We start from the raw sequence: 21265 nt of genomic DNA on the forward strand, positions 1-21265 counted from the left end.
GCACAAAATATTCTGGATAGATGATATCTTGACTCAAGAGATGAAAATGTTTTTCTCACAAAACAAGGCAGGATGGATCCATGCTTTCATGTTGTTGACGCCATATTCTGACCCTACCATCTGAATGTCTCAGCAGAAATCGAGACTCGTCAGACCAGGCAACGTTTTTCCAATTTTCTATTGTCCAGTTTTGATGACCCTGTGCGAACTACAGCCTCAGTTTCCTGTTCTTAGCTGCCATGTGATTGGCAGATTAGAAATTTGCATTAACGAGCAGTTGGACAGGTGTAACTAATAAAGTTTTCTGCTGAGTGTCTATTTATAGTAATATAAGCAATCCAGTATTGTAGTTTTCTACAATTGTATGGTATGATTTCCTCAAGACACCACATTTTAATGATATACTACAGTAGCTTATCAGTTCACTACAGTTAATACTACAGTATGCTTTAGGATTCATTAACTTATTCAGAATATATAGAATAGTATTTACTATAGTATTTTTCATATGGGGTATTATGAACAAGTAAACAGAAAAGAAAGTATTGTCTTGTAAAACATACTCCATTAATGTTTGTTTTAGCTACAACTTCACAAAAAATGTTGCCTGAATCTTTTTTGTACGCTGAATTAGACACACACGCACACACACACACACACATTATTTAAAAAGCTGCACTGTTACCGCAGCCCAAACAAAGATCAAGTGCTCTTTGTTGCTTGTCTGACCACAGCTTCATTGTTCACCCGTGCCTAGATTTGCTCCTTTACACACAGTCCCATTCCGGCATTGTGGAAAAAGCCAATCATCACGCCTTCCCCTGGATATTAGCATTCTGACATGTGATGGATGATTTTGTTCCCTTTATCATCGTAAGAGAATGTCAACAGCATAATATGGGCAGCCAAACAAACAGCGCCACTTCACTGTTTTAAATGCCACAAATCCATTTACTTAACCCCGATTGTTCTACTGTCCTGGCATACAGATTCACGGTTGTATTTTGTGTCTTTTCAGACAGAGACTAAAATAAGGGCGGCATTGAGATGACATTTGAATTGAGTGCTTCCATGACTGCAGAACGGCTCTGGGAGATGCCACACAGGCCTTATTGTCGCCACCAGCTGCAGCGCTGCATGGGAAACCTAGCAAAAAGGATTGGGTTTTAGTTCTGGGGGTTAGCAGTGATGGTGATACAATTAGTTCAAGCTCAAGGTTTGTTTATTTTTCGTTTTTTTAAGTCACTTTAACCACTGTGATGTCAAAACAGCATCAAAAACATGTTAAAAATGCTTATGGATTTGAGGTCAAAACCTTGACGTCTATTTGACATCCAAATTTAACCTCTATCCATTCCAAACCTTAAACCTACCCGTCACAGTAATATAAAAATAGTAATTATTGTTGTATGGTGTCACCAAAATTATGCTGTGATGCGAGTATGCAGCTGTGACCCTTCTAGACTTTACCACTTTTATATTTTATATAGCTACACTGTAAAAACTCAATATTTTTTAAGCAATTAGTGGACGCTACATAAAGTGAGAAAACCCATTGCCTTAAAATTATTAAGTAAATGAACCATGTGTATAATAAAAAAAAAGTCAATTCACAGTTTCAAGTTACAATAGGTTTACTCACTTTTTTAAGTAAACAACTAATCACTTAAAAAAACAATGGATTAACTCACTTTATTTAAGTAACGTCAACTAATCGCCTGAAAAAACAACAGGTTTACTCACTTTATTTAAGTAATGGCAACTAATCGCCTAAAAAAACAATGGGTTCACTAAGCTTTATGTAAGTAACGTCAACTAATCGCAAAAAAATGGGTTTTTTCACTTTAAGTAAAGTTAACTAATCGCCTAAATAAACAATTGGTTTACTGCATTTAAGTTACGTCAACTATTCGCCTAAAAAACAATCGGTTTACTCACTTTATTTAAGTAACGTCAACTAATTGCTTAAAGAAACAATGGGTTTACTCACTTTATTTAAGTAACGTCAATTATTCGCCTAAAAAAAACAACGGGTTTACTCACTTTATTTAAGTAACGTCAACTAATCGCTTAAAGAAACAACGGGTTTACTCATTTTATTTAAGTAACGTCAACTAATCGCTTAAAGAAACAACGGGTTTACTCACTTTATTTAAGTAACATCAACTAATCGCTTAAAGAAACAATGGGTTTACTCACTTTATTTAAGTAACGTCAACTATTCACCTAAAAAAAACAATGGGTTTACTCACTTTATTTAAATTACATCAACTAATCGCCTGAAAAAACAATCGGTTTACTAACTTTATTTAAGTAACATCAACTAATCGCTTAAAGAAACAATTGGTTTACTCACTTTATTTAAGTAACGTCAACTAATCGCCTGAAAAACAATCGGTTTACTCACTTCAAGTAACGTCTACTAATCACTTAAAGTGAGTAAGCCCATTGTTTTTTAAGCAATTAGTTGATGTTACTTAAAAAGTGAATTAACCCATTGTTTTTTTTTTTTAAGTAGCATCAACTCATTGCTTAACAACAGCAGGTTTATTCACTTTTTAAGTAAATCCATTATCTGTTTTTACAATGTACTTTAAATGCTCTACCAAATGTCTATTGAGGATTTTTTATTTGTGCAATTTTATTTTATGGACAAAGAAAAATGTGATTTTCTTCCTTTTCATACATCAAACACATGTTTATTATGATGATTGTTTACTATTTTGCAAGTAACTATATTTTCTTTAGGAGAATATGACGCATGATAGTCTATAATAACAATGTTGATGGTCAAATATAAAGTGTCATTATTTTTAGGGTCAGTTTAATGTGCGCTGGCACCCAGGAGAAGCTCCATCAATGACATCATTCATGTAGGGTGAGGGTGAGGCTGGCCGAGCAAGCAGAGAAGAGGTGGCACGAGGAATTCTTTTGGGCTTTTTTGTAACACACAAGATTGGACGTTTGTGATACTGGAATATTTTCGAGCAGGGTAAGACATATTTAATATTATTCCGATGTTACAGATTTTTTTTTTTGGAATAGCTTTTTCTCACAATGAGGTTTTTGTGTATTGATATTTGAACAACACTCTTTTTTTGTAGTTAGTCTTCAGAAGGTATGATTTCCAAAAGTTTTCTTGTATTTGTTTATATATTTTTTAGTTTTTCTTGTTGACTGTAAGAAAATTCACTTCGCACAGTTGGTATATTGTTTTATTTAGTGTGTATAACAAAATATAAAAAAAAAAAATGCAAGTATACATGTTGTTTCTTGTATGGGCCTTTTATATTGATATTTGAACAATGCTCTTTTTTTTTAATTCTTTTTTTGAAGTTTATGCATGTTGAAGTATGCATGTTGTTTATTGTTTATACTAATAGAGATATAGAAAAATAAACTTTCGCTGGATGTACTGGTTTAGTTTTAAGTGCACGGGTTTCAGTGAAATGTTAGATTTTGTTTGATTTTATAAAGGTACTTTTATGCAAATTTAATAAATGATGCCATTTTGAGATTTGTTTTAAAATTAGGAATTAGTTGCTTTTTAAAAGCTTGATAAAATCTGTACTATTTATTAATAATTAATAATATGAATAATATTTACTAATTATTAATATTACTAAATATTTATTGAGAAATTAGAGGTTGTTTTAAAGTTTGTTTATTTTAGGTTCTTAACTTAAAATGTAAAAAATGTAAAAAAAAAAAAATATATATATATATATATATATATATATATATATATATATATATATATATATATATATATATAACATTTGAAGAAAAATTGTAGTAAATTTAAAAAACAGATGCTTAAAATGAATTTAAAAAAATAGATGCCCCATGAAAAAACAACATGCCTATCTTTTTTTATGTCATTTACAGCTCTTTTTTCCTCTGACAATTATGATTGTTTTATTTGTTGTGATTCAAAATGAGGGTGGAATATTGATTTCTTTACTCTTAAGTTAAAATGTTAGTATTGTGTTCTCTTAAACCGTCTATAAATATGTATCAATATATTAAGCACCATCATAAAATGTCTCTCAATTACATTTTTATTTATTGTCAAGTTTTCATGTGGTCTCTTCATTTTTTCTGTAGCTTGTTATGTAAACAAATTCAAACTAAAGTTTAATACTTTTTTCTCATTTACATTTAAACATGGCCTTTTAATTCTTATTTTTAATCCTCAGTTTGAATCTTTTTAACCTTTATTCGATGCCACTATAATTAAAAATACTTGGTTTTATCCCTCATTCTTAGATGTTTGCTGTTTTTAATCACTTAAATATTTTATACAATCACTTATAATATAATATAATATAATATAATATAATATAATATAATATAATATAATATAATATAATATAATATAATATAATATAATAAGTGTATTTTGTTAGTATATACCCCCTCTCATTTTTTAATTAATCTATTTATTTATTTATTTATTTATTTTAAACCTTTAATCTTTGCCACTATACCCAGTTTTTACCCATTTGTTTGCTGTTTTTAATCACTTAAATATTTTATATGACCACTTATATATTAAAATAAACAGTATTTTGTCAGCATATCCCCTCTCAATTTTCATTTATTTAATTAATTCATTCATTCATTCATTTTATTAAAACCTTTATTCATTGCCATTATACCTAAAACTATTTTTTTGCCACTTTACCCCCCTCCACATTATTATTTTATTTATTAATTTTATTGTATATATTTTTATTTTATTTTTATTTTTTTTCTTATCTCACTATCAAAATCAGGGGTGTCCAAACTTTTTCAAATGAAGGGCCAAAAACCTAATATCATTGACAGCCCTGGGCCGAAGATAAATATACCATTTACTATTTTATATTAAGGTTGTCATTGGTAATTTCCTAATTCATTTCATAATATTAAAAAATTAATAGAAAACCTCACGTTGAATTGTATTAACAGATGCAGTATAACTTTATAAATGATAATTAATTGCGATTTAAAAACATAATCACATTTATAACACAGTGGAGTTCAATGCTGAATACTAGTCAAGCAGAAGCTTTCTTTGCTATAATTTGCTCACCAAAGTCTCTGCATTGTCCTCTATCCATCATATGTACATTTTCAACTAAATCTGATTCATTTACACCAGTGGTGCTCAACCCTGTTCCTGGAGATCGACCTTCCTGCAAAGTTCCACTCCAACCCTGATCAAACACACCTGAACCAATTAATTAGGACCTGAACAGCACTTGATAATTACAAGCAGGTGTGTTTGATATGGGTTGCAACTGAAATCTGCAGGAAGGTCGATCTCCAGGAACAGGGTTGGTCACCCCTGATTTACACCATTTAAATTGAAACATTTAATTTCAGATAACATTTGGTAGCTTGACCCTAAAACAAACAAATAAAGGCTTACATTAAAATTAAAATGACAATCTCTAAATCATTCTCAGATGGGATGGCGGGCCAATTTAAAGGCTCCCATGGGCCAACTTTGGCGCGCGGTCCTAGTTTGGGCATCTCTGTGATACTAATAATACATATTTTACACTCTCTTCTTTGAATATTTCGTTAAATGATGTTATTTTCTCTGTCTGGAAAATAAATATTTAATTATTAAGAGTCGATCACAACTGTTGTTTGAATTTCATGCCTTTTCCTTCTGCTTAATTGTAGTTTCACGCTATTTATGATCAGTCTCTCAGGCAGGTTTCCTCATAATGAAGCGCTCTCTTGGACTTTTTCTATTGGTCTGTTGTGTGACTCTCAGTTTAGGTAAGTTTCCAGCACACACGCCTGGCAGTTGTTTGTTTGGCTGGTTCTGTGTGGCTTTGGTCATGACCTCAGTGTTTTGTATTCGAAACAGGCAATAAGCATTATGGAATGCGATTCTCCTCTGCAGGCTCGTCTCTGCGATGCTATAAGTGTGAGGATTACGCTGGAGGACGATGCTCCGTTCAGCAGCCCTGCTCTTATGAGGACGCCTGTTTACATCTGCACGAGAAAGGTTTGGCATTGTTGTTTATTAGAAGTTGAGTGCTGGCTTCATCTCATTTTAAACCATTGTTAATACATTATAATATAATTCTTTCTTTTCTAAAATATTTAGAGACTTTTATCATTTAAACTATCTTTACATTATACACAACATATTTGTCATATACAAACAAGGCATTTTCTGAGAACTAACTTCACGTTTCTGAAACGCTTTGCAATAACTACGTAAGGTAAACAGTAAAAAAAAAAAGGACTTTACTAATTAGTAGTTAGTTGCTTTTTAAATGTGTGATGAAAACTATACTAATTATTAATAAGTAAGTAATGTGTATTTATATAGTGCATTTATTGTGTATGGCCACACACCCAAAGTGCTGTACAATCATGAGGTGGTCTCCCCTCTCCACCACTAGTGTGCAGCATCCACTTGGATGATGTGACTGCAGCCACAAGACAACCGAGCCAGTGTGCTCACTACACACCAGCTATAGGTGGAGTGAAGAGACAGTGATAGAAACAATTCCATGGTTGTTGCTAGATCAGATATGGTTGCGGCCGGAAGTTAATGAAAATAAATTATATTATTTATTAAATTTCCCGTTAAGTGTATTTTATTAACGTCCACCCCAACCCTAAACCCAACCATCACAGTAACATTAAAAAAATTATACCGTGTATTACTTATGTTATCTATTATATTACCCAATAAATACTATTTTTTTAACATCTACCCCTACCCCAACCCTAAACCCAACCGTCACAGTGCTGTAAAAATATAAATTATTGTTATACAGTGTCATAAAAAATGCTGCTATATTGATGTGCATAACGCACTTCCGGCTGGCCGCGTATCCTATCTAGACTACCCGATACCATGGATGGGAGTGATTGGGAGGGAGTTTGGCCAGGACACCAGGATTACACTTCTAATCTTTACGAGAAGTGCCATGGGATTTTTAATGACCGCAGAAAGTCAGGACCTCAGTTTGAGGTCTGGAAGACGGCACTCACTGTCAGTATAGTGTTTTCTTCACTATACTGGGGCATTAGGACTCACAAAAACCACAGGTTGAGCACCCCCTGCTGGCCTCACTAACACCACTTCCAACAGCAGTCTAGTTTTCTCATGTGGTCTCCCATCGAGGTACTGACCAGGCACAACCCTGCTTACCTTCAGTGAGTAACCAGTCTTGGGCTGCAGGGTGATATGGCTGTGGCGAATAATGTTACTAAATGTTAATTGATAAATTTAAAGTTTTTGTTATTTTAGAAAGAATTGTGTATTTTTTTTTAAGAAGGAATTTTGTAGTAAAGAAAAAATATTTGAGATGCTTAAAAGGAATTAAATTTAACAAATGCTCTCGAAACAGAACATTCTTCACTGTAAAAAAATGACCGTGGAGCCTTTTCACAAGACTGTTATGACGTGTTTAACGGTCGTCATAATATGAAGGTTTATAATACCTTGAATTTAAAAAAAAAACATTTATATGCAATTATGAATGTTACATCGCTTATTACCGCTTATGTGAGGTGTTTCTAATGCAGCATCTAGGGGGCGGAGAGTACATTTGACGTTAGTCTCTCCTCTGGTTGCCGTCATCAGTCTCACACAATTATTTTCCTTTTTCTAAAAGTCTAGATAACTCCATCGTGGAGTTTTTATTTAATTATTTCAGCCAATAGCATTGTAAAAAATTATTTGTTGTATTCTCCAATTCACTGCTCAGTTTACCCAACTATGAAGATTTCCACTACTGAGAAACCTGGAAATGTGAGGGTCTATTCCTTCATGTTGTCCTAACACATGGATTTGAAGTCAACCTAATTGTTTTTATAAATTTAAGTGGGTTAAATATAAAACTATTAAGTTGTGCCTAAAAAATCCCTCAAAAATTGTGTTGATTCAGCTCTTTGTAAATAAGTTTAAACAACCTGCAAAAATATTTTTTTGAGTGTTGTTTTTACTTTATGCTCAATTACTACTATTCGTACAATGAAGTTAATGTATTTTAGAGGGTTTTTTTTCCCCTTTATTTTCTTAAAATTCATTACCTGAAAAGAACATTCCTAAAAAAATCTATGATTTCACCTTGTCTATAGCCTTCAAAAGGTAAGACTTTAAAATGTGTTGTTGTATTTGTTTATATTTTTTTCTTAATTTTTTTTTGACAGAAAATTTACTTCAAAATCAGAATATTGTTTTATTCAATGTGTATAAAAATATATTATAACAAAAGAAAGCCTAGTTAGAATTAAAAATGTGTTTAAATAACAACTGACACTGTAAAAAATATTGGCTTTCACACAGTTCTCGAAATTTATTTTAGTTGGCCTTTGACACCTGATTTTACTAACTAATGATTTTTATTTACAGTATATGTCTTTTTAGGTAGTTCAGCTATATTTTGCCCTATATTTTATATAATATAGAGTATATGCAGAAGTTGTGAAAGGACTAATAATTTTTTAGTTACCTGAGTCTAACGCTTCTGGTGAACTGCATGCCATTACAAAATTGGCTCGATTAAGGTTTGTTTTCTTTAAAAATTAATGATCTTCACTGCCTGATGGATATACGATAGAAAGTGGGGTCACAGAATGTACAAGAAGCACTGCATTAAATTTTATTTTTCCGTGCCATGTCTTTAAAATATTAACATTTATTTACCCCAGTATATTCAATGAGGTTTCTGCGCTCGCCTGCTAATCTTGGCTTTTCGTCTCGTTTCATGCTTAAACAACTAAATGAACACTGAAGTTTATTTAACTGATTATATTTTAATTACAACATTGATGCTGTAAAAGGAACCGTATCAAATTGAAAAAAACATCAACCGTTCACCGGAAGTTTATCGGTATGGGAAGAAACACTAGCTGCGCATTTACCCTATTATGCTTGCTTTGTTGTATATTTCTGTACAGCACTTTGGCTTACTTCTCTGTTTTTTAAAGTGCTCTATAAATAAAGTGTGTCTTGACTTGACAATTCCTCATTGATCGATTAAATTAACTAATCGTTTTTTCAAAATTTTAAGTGGATTGAACATAAAACAATTAAGTTGTCCCAAAAATAATTTAACAATTGTGTTGTTTCAACTCATTTTAAATAAGTAGTTTAAATAAACACCAAAAGTAAATTTCCAGTGTAAATACAATTGACGAAATCTGTTATATGCATTGCCTTTTATTAGACCTAAATGTGTCTTTTTCATCAATTTTAAATTCTGATTCGTTCTATGTAGTTACTGTAGTAATGTTTGTGATTCTCCAGGTGGGAAGACCATTCGCCGGTGCATTCGATACACTGACTGCGATAACTCTCGCCTGTCGCAGCAGTTTCCATCCATATCAGAGTATACATACAGATGCTGTAACACAGACCTGTGTAACGGCGGCCCACTGACAACTGCAGGCTCACTGTTTCTCTCTCTGCTGGCCGTGTTCACAGGCCTCTTTCACTGCATGACTTGCTAAATGGATACAGTTTGTTACCCTATATATTTACTGTATATGATTATATAGTGTTTGTATGAACTAACTGCTTTTATATCTAAATACACTGTTTTGTTTTTGTAACTCTAATACCATTGTTTTCTGACTTTTATTTTGACTGATATTTTAAACGAATGTAGCAAACTTTTCTTATATGAACTTTGTATGTGGAACCTTTACGTCAGTAAAAATACCCTATTAAAAAATAAACCTTAAGTTTATGAATTTCTTTCTTTTGTAATTCTTTTATTTTCAATCAAATTAATTTACATCAAGCTAAAATAAACATATTCATATACATGCTAAAGCAAATCACAATTTAGGCAATGTCATAATTAATTTACAAAAATTGTTAGTAACAGTTGAGTAACACTAGTAAATAGTCTGGCAAACACCACATTTTTAAAACATTTGGAGTTTTAATTTAACCCATCTTCTTCAACGACAGTTCGTGTCCATTCAGAATCGCAGACAGCTCCATTACAACCAGTCCATTTAAATACTTAAAGGGATAGTTCACCCAAAAATGCAAAAATACTCACGATTTACTCACCCTCAAGTGGTTTCAAACCTATATGAGTATCTTATTTCTGTTGAACGCAAAAGAAGATGTTTTGAAAAATGTTGGAAATCTGTAACCATTGACTTCCATAGTAGGAAAAACTAATTCTATTAAAGTCACAGGTTTCCAACATTTTTCAAAATCTATTTTATTTTATTGATTGATTATTTGATTATTAATAATATGTTTATTTTATATTATTCTTTTGTGTTCAACGGAAGAAAGAAACTCAAAACAAGTTTGTGGAAATCGAAAGATGAGTAAATGATGACAGAATTTTTGGTTTTCGGGTAAACACATGAGGACAATAGTCAGTGCTAGCCTGCTGAGTGGATTTAAAACAGCCTATTTTAAAATCTCCACCATATGAATGCAGACGCACCAGCTTTTCCCCTGTAAAGTCTGTAAAAGTAAACTCTGGCCAGCTGTTGACCCCTAATCCTATGACGTAACATGCTATTTCCCCCCTTCAAAAAAAACAAAGAAAACTCTGAGAATTCTTTCAGTCAGATATATAAAATGTCATTTATTTTGTTAAATACATGTAATATCAATTAATGCACCGATATGTAAACAATAAATACACACGGAATGTATTCTCTAATGGTCATTTTCATAAATTAAGTGAACACAAACATCAGGTCACACAGTTCACAATACAATTGCACAATCCCACACAAATGTAAACACAATATGTCACTTACAAAAAACTAAATAACAAAAGACAGCCACATAAACAAGTCACGTAAACACAATCACATCTCATGAAACGAGATGAAAAGACAGAAAGGCAAAAAAACAGAACTGGAATATTTTCTAAAAGAGTTCTATAAGGATTTCTGTAGTATCAAAACAAATACAGCTGCCTTTTCTTCAACTGAGACAACAATAACACACATCTTAGTCTGGTTTATATGCTGTATGTAATTTGAGGTAAATAAAATAAAAGCTGTGGAGAATAGAATAAAATTCTTGGTAAATAGTTTGGGCTTTTCGTTTACATTGTTTATATGTACACGCGATAGACGGACGCATTTGAGTGTTGCACTCGCGATTCGCGCCTTTAATTAAACTGAAAAAAATTGTCCGTATACCTAACATTTTTAGATAATCCCGCTATTTTAACTGCAAAAACAGGTAAGTGTGATCTTTGAAATGTATACCACAACCTGGAAGTTGTAAATTGACTGTATTTGCTGTATTTGTATACTCACCTTTCATTTTACTTCATCAAACTAGCTATGCCGTCAGCCCTAACTTAAAGTCCACATCTTGGAGAATACGTCTAAAAATCCCAAATTTTTCTGTTAAAACGATCATAAAATGTATTATTTTACTGACAAAACATCCACAAGAACGACACAGTTGTTCATGTTTCAACAGTTTCCAAAACATGTAGCCTATAAAAAAAAGACCTATTTGTAATAGGCTAGATTCAATATGACTATTAAAGGGGTTATCGAAAAATGAAAATCTGCTGTTAATTTACTCCCCCTCTGGCCATCCATGATGCAGGTATGTTTGTCTCTCAGTATAACATTAAAGAATTTGGTTAGATGAAACCATGGTGGTCTCAAGTCACTTTGAGAATCGTAAATGCACTGGAAAAACAAAACTAATACCAGTGACTTCTGATGATACACTTATTTGTTCATTTTGTGTGTACCTTTAGTCCACAACCTCAGCAAGTGGTCTGAGAATTTTCATAACACACATCAGATATTGTTACATATGGACTGCATAAGTTCACCTGAGCCTACACTGATTGTTTACAACAGAGAGAGAGAGGACGTGTGTGTTGCATTGCTTATCACAATAGTACTTGTGCATGTCCTGGATGATGCATCCTATATAAAAAGCTGTAAACAGCATCAGCTCAGTTTGCGTACACCATTATGAGGCATATTCATTTATGAACTAGTTGTATCCTCAGGAGCCACGTATTTTTTTATTGCATCTGAAAGTGCCAACTCCGTAAGAGGCCATTTTTGCAATATTTAACATTATATGTGTTGCATTAATGACATTTGTATACATGTAAAAATCCAAATAATAACAACTTGTTGTAATTTGCATATTTTCAATGTATAATGTTTCTATATTAGAATAACTACCTCCATCTTGGATGGCTTGAGACAGAGTAAAATAATAGCAAATTAAAATTCCTTGGTGGACGTCTAGGTCATTTCTATTTCAGTATCTAAAAATACAACAACACCAAAAAAAATTGTGCTCTAATCGCTCATATCCTCAGTTGTCTCTTCTTCAATCTCTCTTCCTATCTCCTCAAGCTTCACGGTTTTCTTCTGACCTTTCTTCTCCTCCTCTTTCTCCGCTGGCACATACCACGGCTTTGCAGCAGTGTCATCACACGCCCTTGCTCCACCCCTCCTGTACCCACCTCGTCCCGCCCTCACCAGCCCCCAGCCCTGAGGTTTACCCTCGTGGGGTCCGCTGTCCTGCACACCCCTGGTCTGGTCCAGCTCCTTAGCACTGAGGGCTGGCATCCGTACGGGAACAGTGTTTCCAAATTTGGAGTAGTCGACAGAATAGCGTCCATCCTCCTCTGTCATAATAGAGACGAAACGCCGACCCCACAGGATCTCCTCTGGTATGTAGGATGTGCGGGCCTGCATTGTGATGCCAGTCGTCTCCACAACACCTAGTCGAACAGATTTAGAGAGCTAGTTTAAAAACTTAGTAAAAGACAGCATCCTAACCAAAATGGAGTCTTGAATGTGACTTGAATTTGATTTTACTGCAGTGTGGTTTAATTTTTGTTCTTTTTCTTTAAGTTTTAAAGTCGTTTAATTTTCTTTAAATGTAATTTTACTTTATATTATTGCGTTGTGCACCCGCAGTGGTCACAACGCAAGATATGCAATGTTGAGTCTGAATTATAGTTGAACAGGAGCCACAGAATTGTATTTAATTACTGTGTTTAGAGGGAATACATGCGATATATTAAAAAAAATTAATAAAATTCTTCAAATTTTTGTTTAATTTCTAATTCAAATATTATTTTACTTGTTTTAAGGAAAAACTCTTTATGGTGACATTTCTTCTCAAGTTATTTAAAGATTAAAGAATTTTTAGATATTTAGACCAGAAACTAGACAAAACAAAGTAACAAAAGCATTAATTACATTGTGGTTAGGATTATTTAATTTCTGTACCCAAATACTGTTAGGCTCCTCAGAAAACGCTCTTGTGAAACTGCATTTCTATCGCAATATTTATCCAAAGATTTCTTTAACACATTTCTAAACTTAATAGTTTTAATAACTCATTTCTAATAACTGATTTATTTTATCTTTGCCATGATGACAGTAAATAATATTTGACTAGATATTTTTCAAGACACTTCTATACAGCTTAAAGTGACATTTAAAGGCTTAATTAGGTTAACTAGTCAGGTTAGGGTAATTAGGCAAGTTATTGTATAATGATGGTTTGTTCTGTAGACTATCGAAAAACATATAGCTTAAAGGGGCTAATAATTTTGACCTTAAAATGGATTTAAAAAATTAAAAACTTCTTTTATTCAAGCCAAAATAAAACAAATAAGACTTAATCCAGAAGAAAAAATATTATCAGACATACTGTGAAAATTTCCTTGCTCTATTAAACATCATATGGGAAATATTTAAAAAAGAAAATTCAAAGGAGGGCTAATAATTCTGACTTCAACTGTGTATGTATGTATGTATATATATATATATATATATATATATATATATATATATATATATATATATATATATGATATCAGATTTTTCCAATATCGTGCAGCCCTACTTAAGGTAATCTTTTACATTCTTGAGCAAACATTGAGAAAAGAGGCAAACATGTTAAGCATTGTGTAATAATTGTTATTGATTATAACAATGTATTGCAGTTGGTTCCAAGAATAAGTGACATTAGCAAGTTGCAAAATATTCTGGAAAGCATAAAAATATGACAGATATAGCATGAGAAATTGTTGCCTTCCATTTTTGTATGATAAATGTATATGCATATTTATATTTAGCTTTTATCTTACTGTTTCACTGACTTTGACACAAGGCTTTTTGGACATTTAAAGCAACATATACAACCACAAAACTGTGTTGCATGGGTATATTTGGCAATGGACAAAAATTATTGATTTTTCTTTTATGCCAAAAATGATTAGAATATTAAGGAAAGATCATTTTCCATGAAATTATTTTGTACATTTACTGCCTATTTACTACTATTTATTACTACTACAATCATTGTGTAATAATTGTTAATGATTATAACAATGTCTTGCAGGTTGCAAAAAAACATTAGCACGTAGCAGATTTCATAGCAAAATATTCTAGAGAGCATAAAAATGATATGGCAAAGAAATAATAACTTATTATATTATATGAGAAATTAAGTACACATGGACACCAATTAAGTTTACATGGACACCAATAAACTGATTTTAATATGATTAAGACAATACTCTGATTAAGAGTCTACCATGTAAACAGTGATTTTTGATTACCTTAATCTGAATAATGTCATAATTGGACTAAACAGATATCGAATTAAGACATGTGGAGTATGCAGATTTTAGTCGCATAATTGAAATGCAGTACAGACATGTAAACACATGCAATCAAACTATTACCATCGTGTAGGATTTTCGCCGCATTTGATGACAGGATAGTCCAAACATACGCGGCTGTTGGACACTATTCTCTGCACCTACCGAGTCAGTAAAGGCCCACAGACACCTGCATCATGAAATTTGGACGTTTTTTTCCCATACGACGTATACTATGAAATTCCATTTAAACAACTCTTTTCCAGCAGTTCATACTCTCATCCAATATCATGTTTGTCACAGGGGGCATGCATGAAATGCTCCTGATTGAAAATGAAAGTGGCAAACTGCAGTTAAAGTTGACAAAATATAGATGAAACTCACAAAATTACATGAAACTCCGGAGTAAATGTGGATAGCGTGATGAAGCAATGACGTTAATCGATCTATGTGCTATAACATGTAAAACAGGATCAAGAACGGAACATTCAAAAAGCAGCTGGTGTAAACACCTTAATCAGATTATTGGCTCATTCAGATTAAGGCAAATCATTCGATTACTGATGTCCATGTAAACGTAGTCACTGTTCTGTTGCCTTACATTTTGTATGATAAATATATATGTATACTTATATTTAGCTTTTATCATATTGTTCCACTGACTTTGACACAAGGCTTTTTGGATATTTAAAGCAACATATGTGACCCTGGACCACAAAACTTTGTTGCATGGGTATATTTGGCAATGGACAATAATTAATGGTTTTTCTTTTAGGCCAGGCATGTCCAAGCTCGGTCCTGGAGGGCCGGTGTCCTGCAAAGTTTAGTTCCAACCCCAATCAGACACACCTGGGCTAGCTAATCAAGCACTTACTAGGCTTTCTAGAAACATCCGTGCAGGTGTGTTGAGGCAAGTTGGAGCTAAAATCTGCAGGACACCGGCCCTCCAGGACCGAGTTTGGACACCCCTGTTTTAGGCCAAAGTCATTAGAATGTCAATGAAAGATCATTTTCCATGAAAACATTTTGTAAATTTACTGCTTATTTTCTACTATTTATTACTGCTATAAATATATCAGAACTTAATTTTCGATTAGTAATATGCATTGCAGGCCCGTAGCCAGCCTGGTGAAAGGGGTGGTTCTTTTTTCTTAAAAAGTGGATTATTTTGCAGTTATTCTCCTCATTTTCTATTCAATTATGAGGTTTAAATCGGTTGCATTTAGTGACATTTCAAGCACTATTTTTTGCTGGATTAGCTTGTTAGATGGTCATCATAACCCCATTTTTTTCACAGTATGTCTGATAATATTTTTTCTTCTGGAGAAAGTCTTATTTGTTATTTTGGCTAGAATAAAAGCAGTTTTTAAATTTTTTTAAAAACATTTTAAGGTCAAAATTATTAGCCCCTTTAAACTTTATTTTTTTCGATAGTCTACAGAACTAACCATCATTATACAATAACTTGCCTAATTACCCTAACCTGCCTAATTAACCTAGTTAAGCCTTTAAATGTCACTTTAAGCTGTATAGAAGTGTCTTGAAAAATATCTAGTCAAATATTATTTACTGTCATCATGGCAAAGATAAAATAAATCACTTATTAGAAATGAGTTATTAAAACTATTATGTTTAGAAATGTGTTGAAAAAATCTCTCCGTTACACAGAAATTGGGGGAAAATGTACAGGGGGGCTAATAATTCAGGGGGTTTAATAATTCTGACTTCAACTGTACATCATATATACATCAATTACAGCATATATCATTATAAAAATAAATAGGAATCTGTTAAAGTTTTAAATTGAAAACTGTAGCCTATTGTCATTTAAATATCATTCATTTAATAGGCAAACTGGCCAGCACATTCCACTTTCCTCCGTCATGCTGACGCAACAGCCAACACAGGATTCCACTTGGTGTTAAAGCCTTCTTCCATGGGTTATTTTCACAATTTATTATGGCATAGTAGTCAAAATAGGACAAATGAGGTCATGTATAGGACAAATTATGGATCTTTGTCAGTGAGGGTTGGGTTTTTTGAACCACCCGAACCCCCCGGCTATGGGCCTGCATTGTTATTAACCTAATTTAGACAACTTTAAAGCCAGCTTTCTCAATATTTAGATTTTTTTTAACCCTCAGATTCCAGATTTTGAAATTGTTGTATCCCAGCATCAATGAAAATGTATTTATTCAGCTTTCAGATCATGTATAAATCTCAATTTTTGTGCTCCAGGGTCACAAATTGGAGAGCTTATCTGTGATAATCCCTTAAAATTACTTTGGCTTTTAAACAAAACAATTACATTAAGTAGACTCCATTCAAACATTCATTCATTCTCCTTCGGCTTAATCCCTTATTTATCAGGGGTCAACACAGTGGAATGAACCACCAACTATTCCAGCATATGATTTACGCAGCGGATGCCCTTCCAGCTGCCACCCAGTACTGGTAAATAGACTCTATTCACCTTCCAAAATGACAATGATCTCCAGGTCTTCAGTAGCCATTGACTGTGCTGAGAGCTCGTACAGTGGACTTCCTCTGTCAATGGTGTGACTGATAATGAGCGGAGAGACGAGGAATATGCCGTTGCTCCTGAGAGGGTTTTCCACCTGGATATCTAACTGACAGACAGGAATCACTTCGCCCTCCGCTGTCACTGTCCGCCGAATCACCTGAGGAGCAAAATAATCAAGATCAGGATGGAATCAAACTCAGGCATGATTTAAAGCATTTTTGGTTAACACTACACAATTTTTATTTGTCTTATGATAATCAGTGTGTATGAAAATCACTGTTCATGTCCAATTTCTAAATTCTTGCATTCAAGAAGCATGTAAGGCTAGATTGTCCTTCCCAACCAATCATTACTTCGCTGCTTTAACAATCCATGCAATTTTACAAGCAGAACTAATGTACCACAAACAATGGCTACCAAAGTGGCTTCTTGTTAAAAAGTCCTGATTAAAATTAATTAACTAAAAAAATTAATAAATTCATCAATTTTTGCTCATCCTCAAGTGGTTCCAAACCTGTTTGAGTTTCTTTCTTCCGTTGAGCACAAAAGAAGATATTTTGAAGTATGTTGGAAATTGGCTGCCATTGACTTCCATAGTACGTATTTTTTCTTACTTCGGAAGTGAATGGCTGCCAGTTTCCAACATTCTTCAAAATATCTTCTTTTGTGTTCTAATAGAAGATAGAAATCCAAACTGCTTTGAAATAGTGAAGGGTGAGTAAATGATGGCAGAATTTTCATTTTAAGGTGGACTGTCCCTTTAAGGCAGAATTTATACTAACTTCAAGGCTACAACTACATATCTGTAATCGTTTTGACATCAAATGTGTCGGTTTGATGTAGTCTGAACCTGGTGATAAAATAATCATTTAAAAAATCTTAATTTGAAGGACATACTAAAGATTTAAAGCAGTGTTTCTCAACCACGTTCCTGAAGGACCACCAACACTGCACGTTTTGTCTTGTCCTTTGTCTGTCACAACTATTACATGTCTTTCAGGCTCTGCTAATGAGCAGATGATCTGAATCAGGTGTGTTTGGTTAAGGAGACATTGAAAATGTGCAGAGCTGGTGGTCCTCCAGGAACATGGTTGAGAAACACTGGTGTAAAGGACTACAATAGAGTACTTTCTGTCCAATTGAAGGTTCTGTGGATGTTAAAGTTCTACATGGATACAAATACACCAGTAAAGAGATGAGCATATCTGTCACCTGTAGCTGTATGTTGGCAGAGATGATCATGCTTTTTCTTAGATCTCCAACGCGAAACATCAGTGTTGGTCTGCCGTTCCTCGGGGCAATGACTGCGTTACGGGAGAAGATGAGGGTTTCTGCTCTGCGGTTGGCTTGAGCTGTCTTCATGAACACACAGCCAAGCATGATGGCATTGATGATCAGGCCCAGAATGTTCTGGATGATAAGGACTATGATGGCCAGCGGACACTCCTCCGTCACCATTCGTCCTCCGAAACCAATAGTCACCTGGTATTACAAATGTTTCATTATCTTACAGACTATATAAAGGGGTCCTAAACTGTGAAACCAAAATTCCCTCATTTTTTTTGACATGTAAGAGCTCATAGTACTAGAAAAAACATCCTGTAATCTTCAGAACTCAACACTTTGTGGTTCCTCTAAAAACAAATTATATTGAAGGTAGTCTGACGGAAACACAGGTTCTGGAATGTTTTACTCTATGATGTAATAGAGTGGATAAGCCCCGCCTCCAAAGAAGATCAACTTCTACTTCACCTCCTGTTCAACGCTGTTAAAGGTATAGTTGACCAAAAAATTCCATTGTTTATTCTCCCTCATGTGGTTTTAACCCTTCTGTTGAACAGAAAAGATCTTTAATATGCAAAACTGTTAGCCAATCAGAGCAGTGGGCTTTACTTCTGAGTTTACAATTGGCCATTCTGATGATGAGGGTAAAAAACAGCACAGAAAATAGTCCATTGCTTCCTTTTTATGAGTTTTTAAGGTAAATTTTGATTACATTATAAGTGGACCTCAGTGAACAGTATAAAATAAAGAATTGAGGTAGTTCGTGACCCATTTAAATAAAGTAAACAGTTTATACTGTTTATACACCTAGTGTTACGTTTCAGTCAGTCCAATCACAAGTGGATGACAATAAATAAAAATGTATTTGGGGTCTAAAATATTTGAATTACTGAAAATGCATGTGATAATAATTCCAGGTGGCAACAGAGCCTTCTCTATCCAGACTGGTCCTTACCTGCACTTCAATGGAGAACAGAAAAGCAGAAGTGAAGGAGTGAATGGACGTGACACACGGCACAGGTCCGGGTTCGTTGGGATCTCGAGGTTCTAGATCACCATGTGCGAATGCCAGGAGCCACCACACCATGGCAAAGAGCATCCAGGAGCAGAGGAATGCTGAGGTGAAGATGAGCAAAGAATGCTGCCATTTCAGGTCCACCATGGTGGTGAACACATCTTGGAGAAACCGGCCCTGAGAAGCAGTAATCTCTAATGAACACTGCAACTGGGTGAATTGAAACATTTCTTTGGCCTAGATTTGATAAGTATATCTCACCTGTTCTCGTATATTCTTGTGGGCAACATTGCATGAGCCGCTCTTGGTGATGAAACGTGCCCTTTGTGACTTTGGCCGAATGCGGCTGGGTTGTGCATCTTCAGCGAGTCGCGTCAACAGGAACCCATCGGGCAAAAGGCCTTTGCGGGCCAACATTATGACAATTTGTGGCTAATTGGTGCTCCACACTGTAGAAAGAATTTAGAAAAATAATATTAATTAAAATAAACATGAACACTTGAAAAAAATAAAAACATCATAAAATACATTTTAGTCAAATCAATTAATCTTTAATTCTTTAGAACTTTTTACAATGTATATTGTGTCAAAATCATTACATTTCATCATTAATTCATCATTTTAGCATTTTGTTGTACCTACACTCAAAAATAATTATTAGGCTTAAATTATATTTGCGATGTTATATATATATATATATATATATATATATATATATATATATATATATATATATATATATATATATATATATATATATATATATATATATTATTATTATTATTATTTTATTTATTTTTTAATTGCATGGTTTCAAAAACCTTCACCCAAATGTAACATTTTGCATAATATTAATAATGCAAAAGGTTACATTAATAAATTACATTATAATTAAGGTTATAGTATAACATTATAATAAAGGTTACATGCATAAATTACATTAATAGGTTACAATAAATAAAAATCAGAGAATGTAATTTATTTGATACAACTTGGAATATAACTAGTTAAAGCTTAATTTTAATGGGTTTTCTATATCTATTATCAAATAGTTTATGCATAAACAGATCTCATAGATTTCGTTTTGTTAGTTCCACAGATATCAAGCATATTCATATTTTTAGACAATTACATTTATATTTCTTTTAGTTTTCACATTTAACAAATTTAAAATAGGATTATTTAATTAAATAAATGCTAATCCTTTATTAAGAGAAAAACTATTCCATGAAACTAATCACGAGCGAAAATGCTACTTTGAATTGCTTAGTTTCACTAAAATATAAAATATATACATGTATTATTTCACACATACACACACATATTTATATAAGTTGTATGATAATTTAGCTGTACATTATCAAAAAAGCGCGATTATTTTACATATTTTGAAACATGTAGTGGTTTTATTTTATTCGGTATGAGGATTCAGATGACAGTTTCTGAATAGACCGCTCTCAATGTCATCTAATCTCCTAACTCCTGTTAAAACATCAGCATTAAAACGATTACTATTTTTAAATCCCCTCTATTGGTATTTTGTGTTATAATAGAATGTTTTCTTCATTTAATTGAATGCATTACAGCGCAGTAAGACATCCAAAGTCTCATTTTCAATATGCATCCTTTATTATTGTATTTTACGATCGCCATCATGACAATATTATCAAGGTTTTTATATAAAATAAAGACGCTTACCAGCACAATGTCCGGCGCTGTTTATTTCATATCGATGTCGTTTAATAAAATAATAGCAACCGAACAAAATGTTTAAAAGCCAAACGCAAGCAGATGGCAGGCTAGGAAGCTTATGCAATCAGACAGAGTCCT

General features: G+C 33.2%; 2 protein-coding genes across 6 annotated transcripts; one reads left to right on the forward strand and one right to left on the reverse strand.

Moving 5' to 3' along the window:
• The first annotated feature begins 2838 nt into the window (after window positions 1–2838).
• On the forward strand, window positions 2839–9721 carry LOC130219360 (CD59 molecule (CD59 blood group)). Of its 5 annotated transcripts, none has more exons than XM_056451752.1 (4): window positions 2839–2992; window positions 5677–5775; window positions 5867–6007; window positions 9272–9721. In XM_056451752.1, exons 2-4 carry the CDS (start codon window positions 5721–5723, stop codon window positions 9472–9474), a joined length of 399 nt encoding a protein of 132 aa, XP_056307727.1. In that variant the 5' UTR covers window positions 2839–2992; window positions 5677–5720; the 3' UTR covers window positions 9475–9721. The 5 variants fall into 5 exon arrangements, with proteins under 5 accessions (XP_056307727.1, XP_056307728.1, XP_056307730.1 ...); XM_056451753.1 differs by having other exon boundaries at window positions 5706–5775; XM_056451755.1 differs by having other exon boundaries at window positions 5706–5775; window positions 5903–6007.
• An 867-nt stretch (window positions 9722–10588) lies between these two features.
• On the reverse strand, window positions 10589–21262 carry kcnj11l (potassium inwardly rectifying channel subfamily J member 11, like). Its single transcript, XM_056451735.1, has 6 exons — window positions 21134–21262; window positions 19697–19884; window positions 19376–19612; window positions 18349–18618; window positions 17086–17293; window positions 10589–12716 (listed from the first exon to the last, which is right to left on the reverse strand). The coding sequence occupies exons 2-6, from the start codon at window positions 19850–19852 to the stop codon at window positions 12289–12291; spliced, it is 1299 nt and encodes a 432-aa protein (XP_056307710.1). The 5' UTR covers window positions 19853–19884; window positions 21134–21262; the 3' UTR covers window positions 10589–12288.
• Window positions 21263–21265: the final 3 nt, after the last annotated feature.

The sequence above is a fragment of the Danio aesculapii genome, chromosome 25 (genome assembly GCF_903798145.1).
Source record: "Danio aesculapii chromosome 25, fDanAes4.1, whole genome shotgun sequence".
Taxonomy (NCBI): domain Eukaryota; kingdom Metazoa; phylum Chordata; class Actinopteri; order Cypriniformes; family Danionidae; genus Danio; species Danio aesculapii.

Excerpts from the sequence above, each read along its gene's own strand:
- kcnj11l (XM_056451735.1), bottom strand. The coding sequence starts at position 19,852 with ATGTTGGCCCGCAAAGGCCTTTTGCCCGATGGGTTCCTGTTGACGCGA. Across the intron at positions 18,619-19,375 it reads TGTTCTCCATTGAAGTGCAG|GTGACTATTGGTTTCGGAGG; the intron begins GTAAGGACCAGT and ends TTGTAATACCAG. Across the intron at positions 17,294-18,348 it reads CTGCCAACATACAGCTACAG|GTGATTCGGCGGACAGTGAC; the intron begins GTGACAGATATG and ends TTTGCTCCTCAG.
- LOC130219360 (XM_056451752.1), top strand. The coding sequence starts at position 5,721 with ATGAAGCGCTCTCTTGGACTTTTTCTATTGGTCTGTTGTGTGACTCTC. Across the intron at positions 5,776-5,866 it reads TTGTGTGACTCTCAGTTTAG|GCAATAAGCATTATGGAATG; the intron begins GTAAGTTTCCAG and ends TATTCGAAACAG. Across the intron at positions 6,008-9,271 it reads TTTACATCTGCACGAGAAAG|GTGGGAAGACCATTCGCCGG; the intron begins GTTTGGCATTGT and ends GTGATTCTCCAG.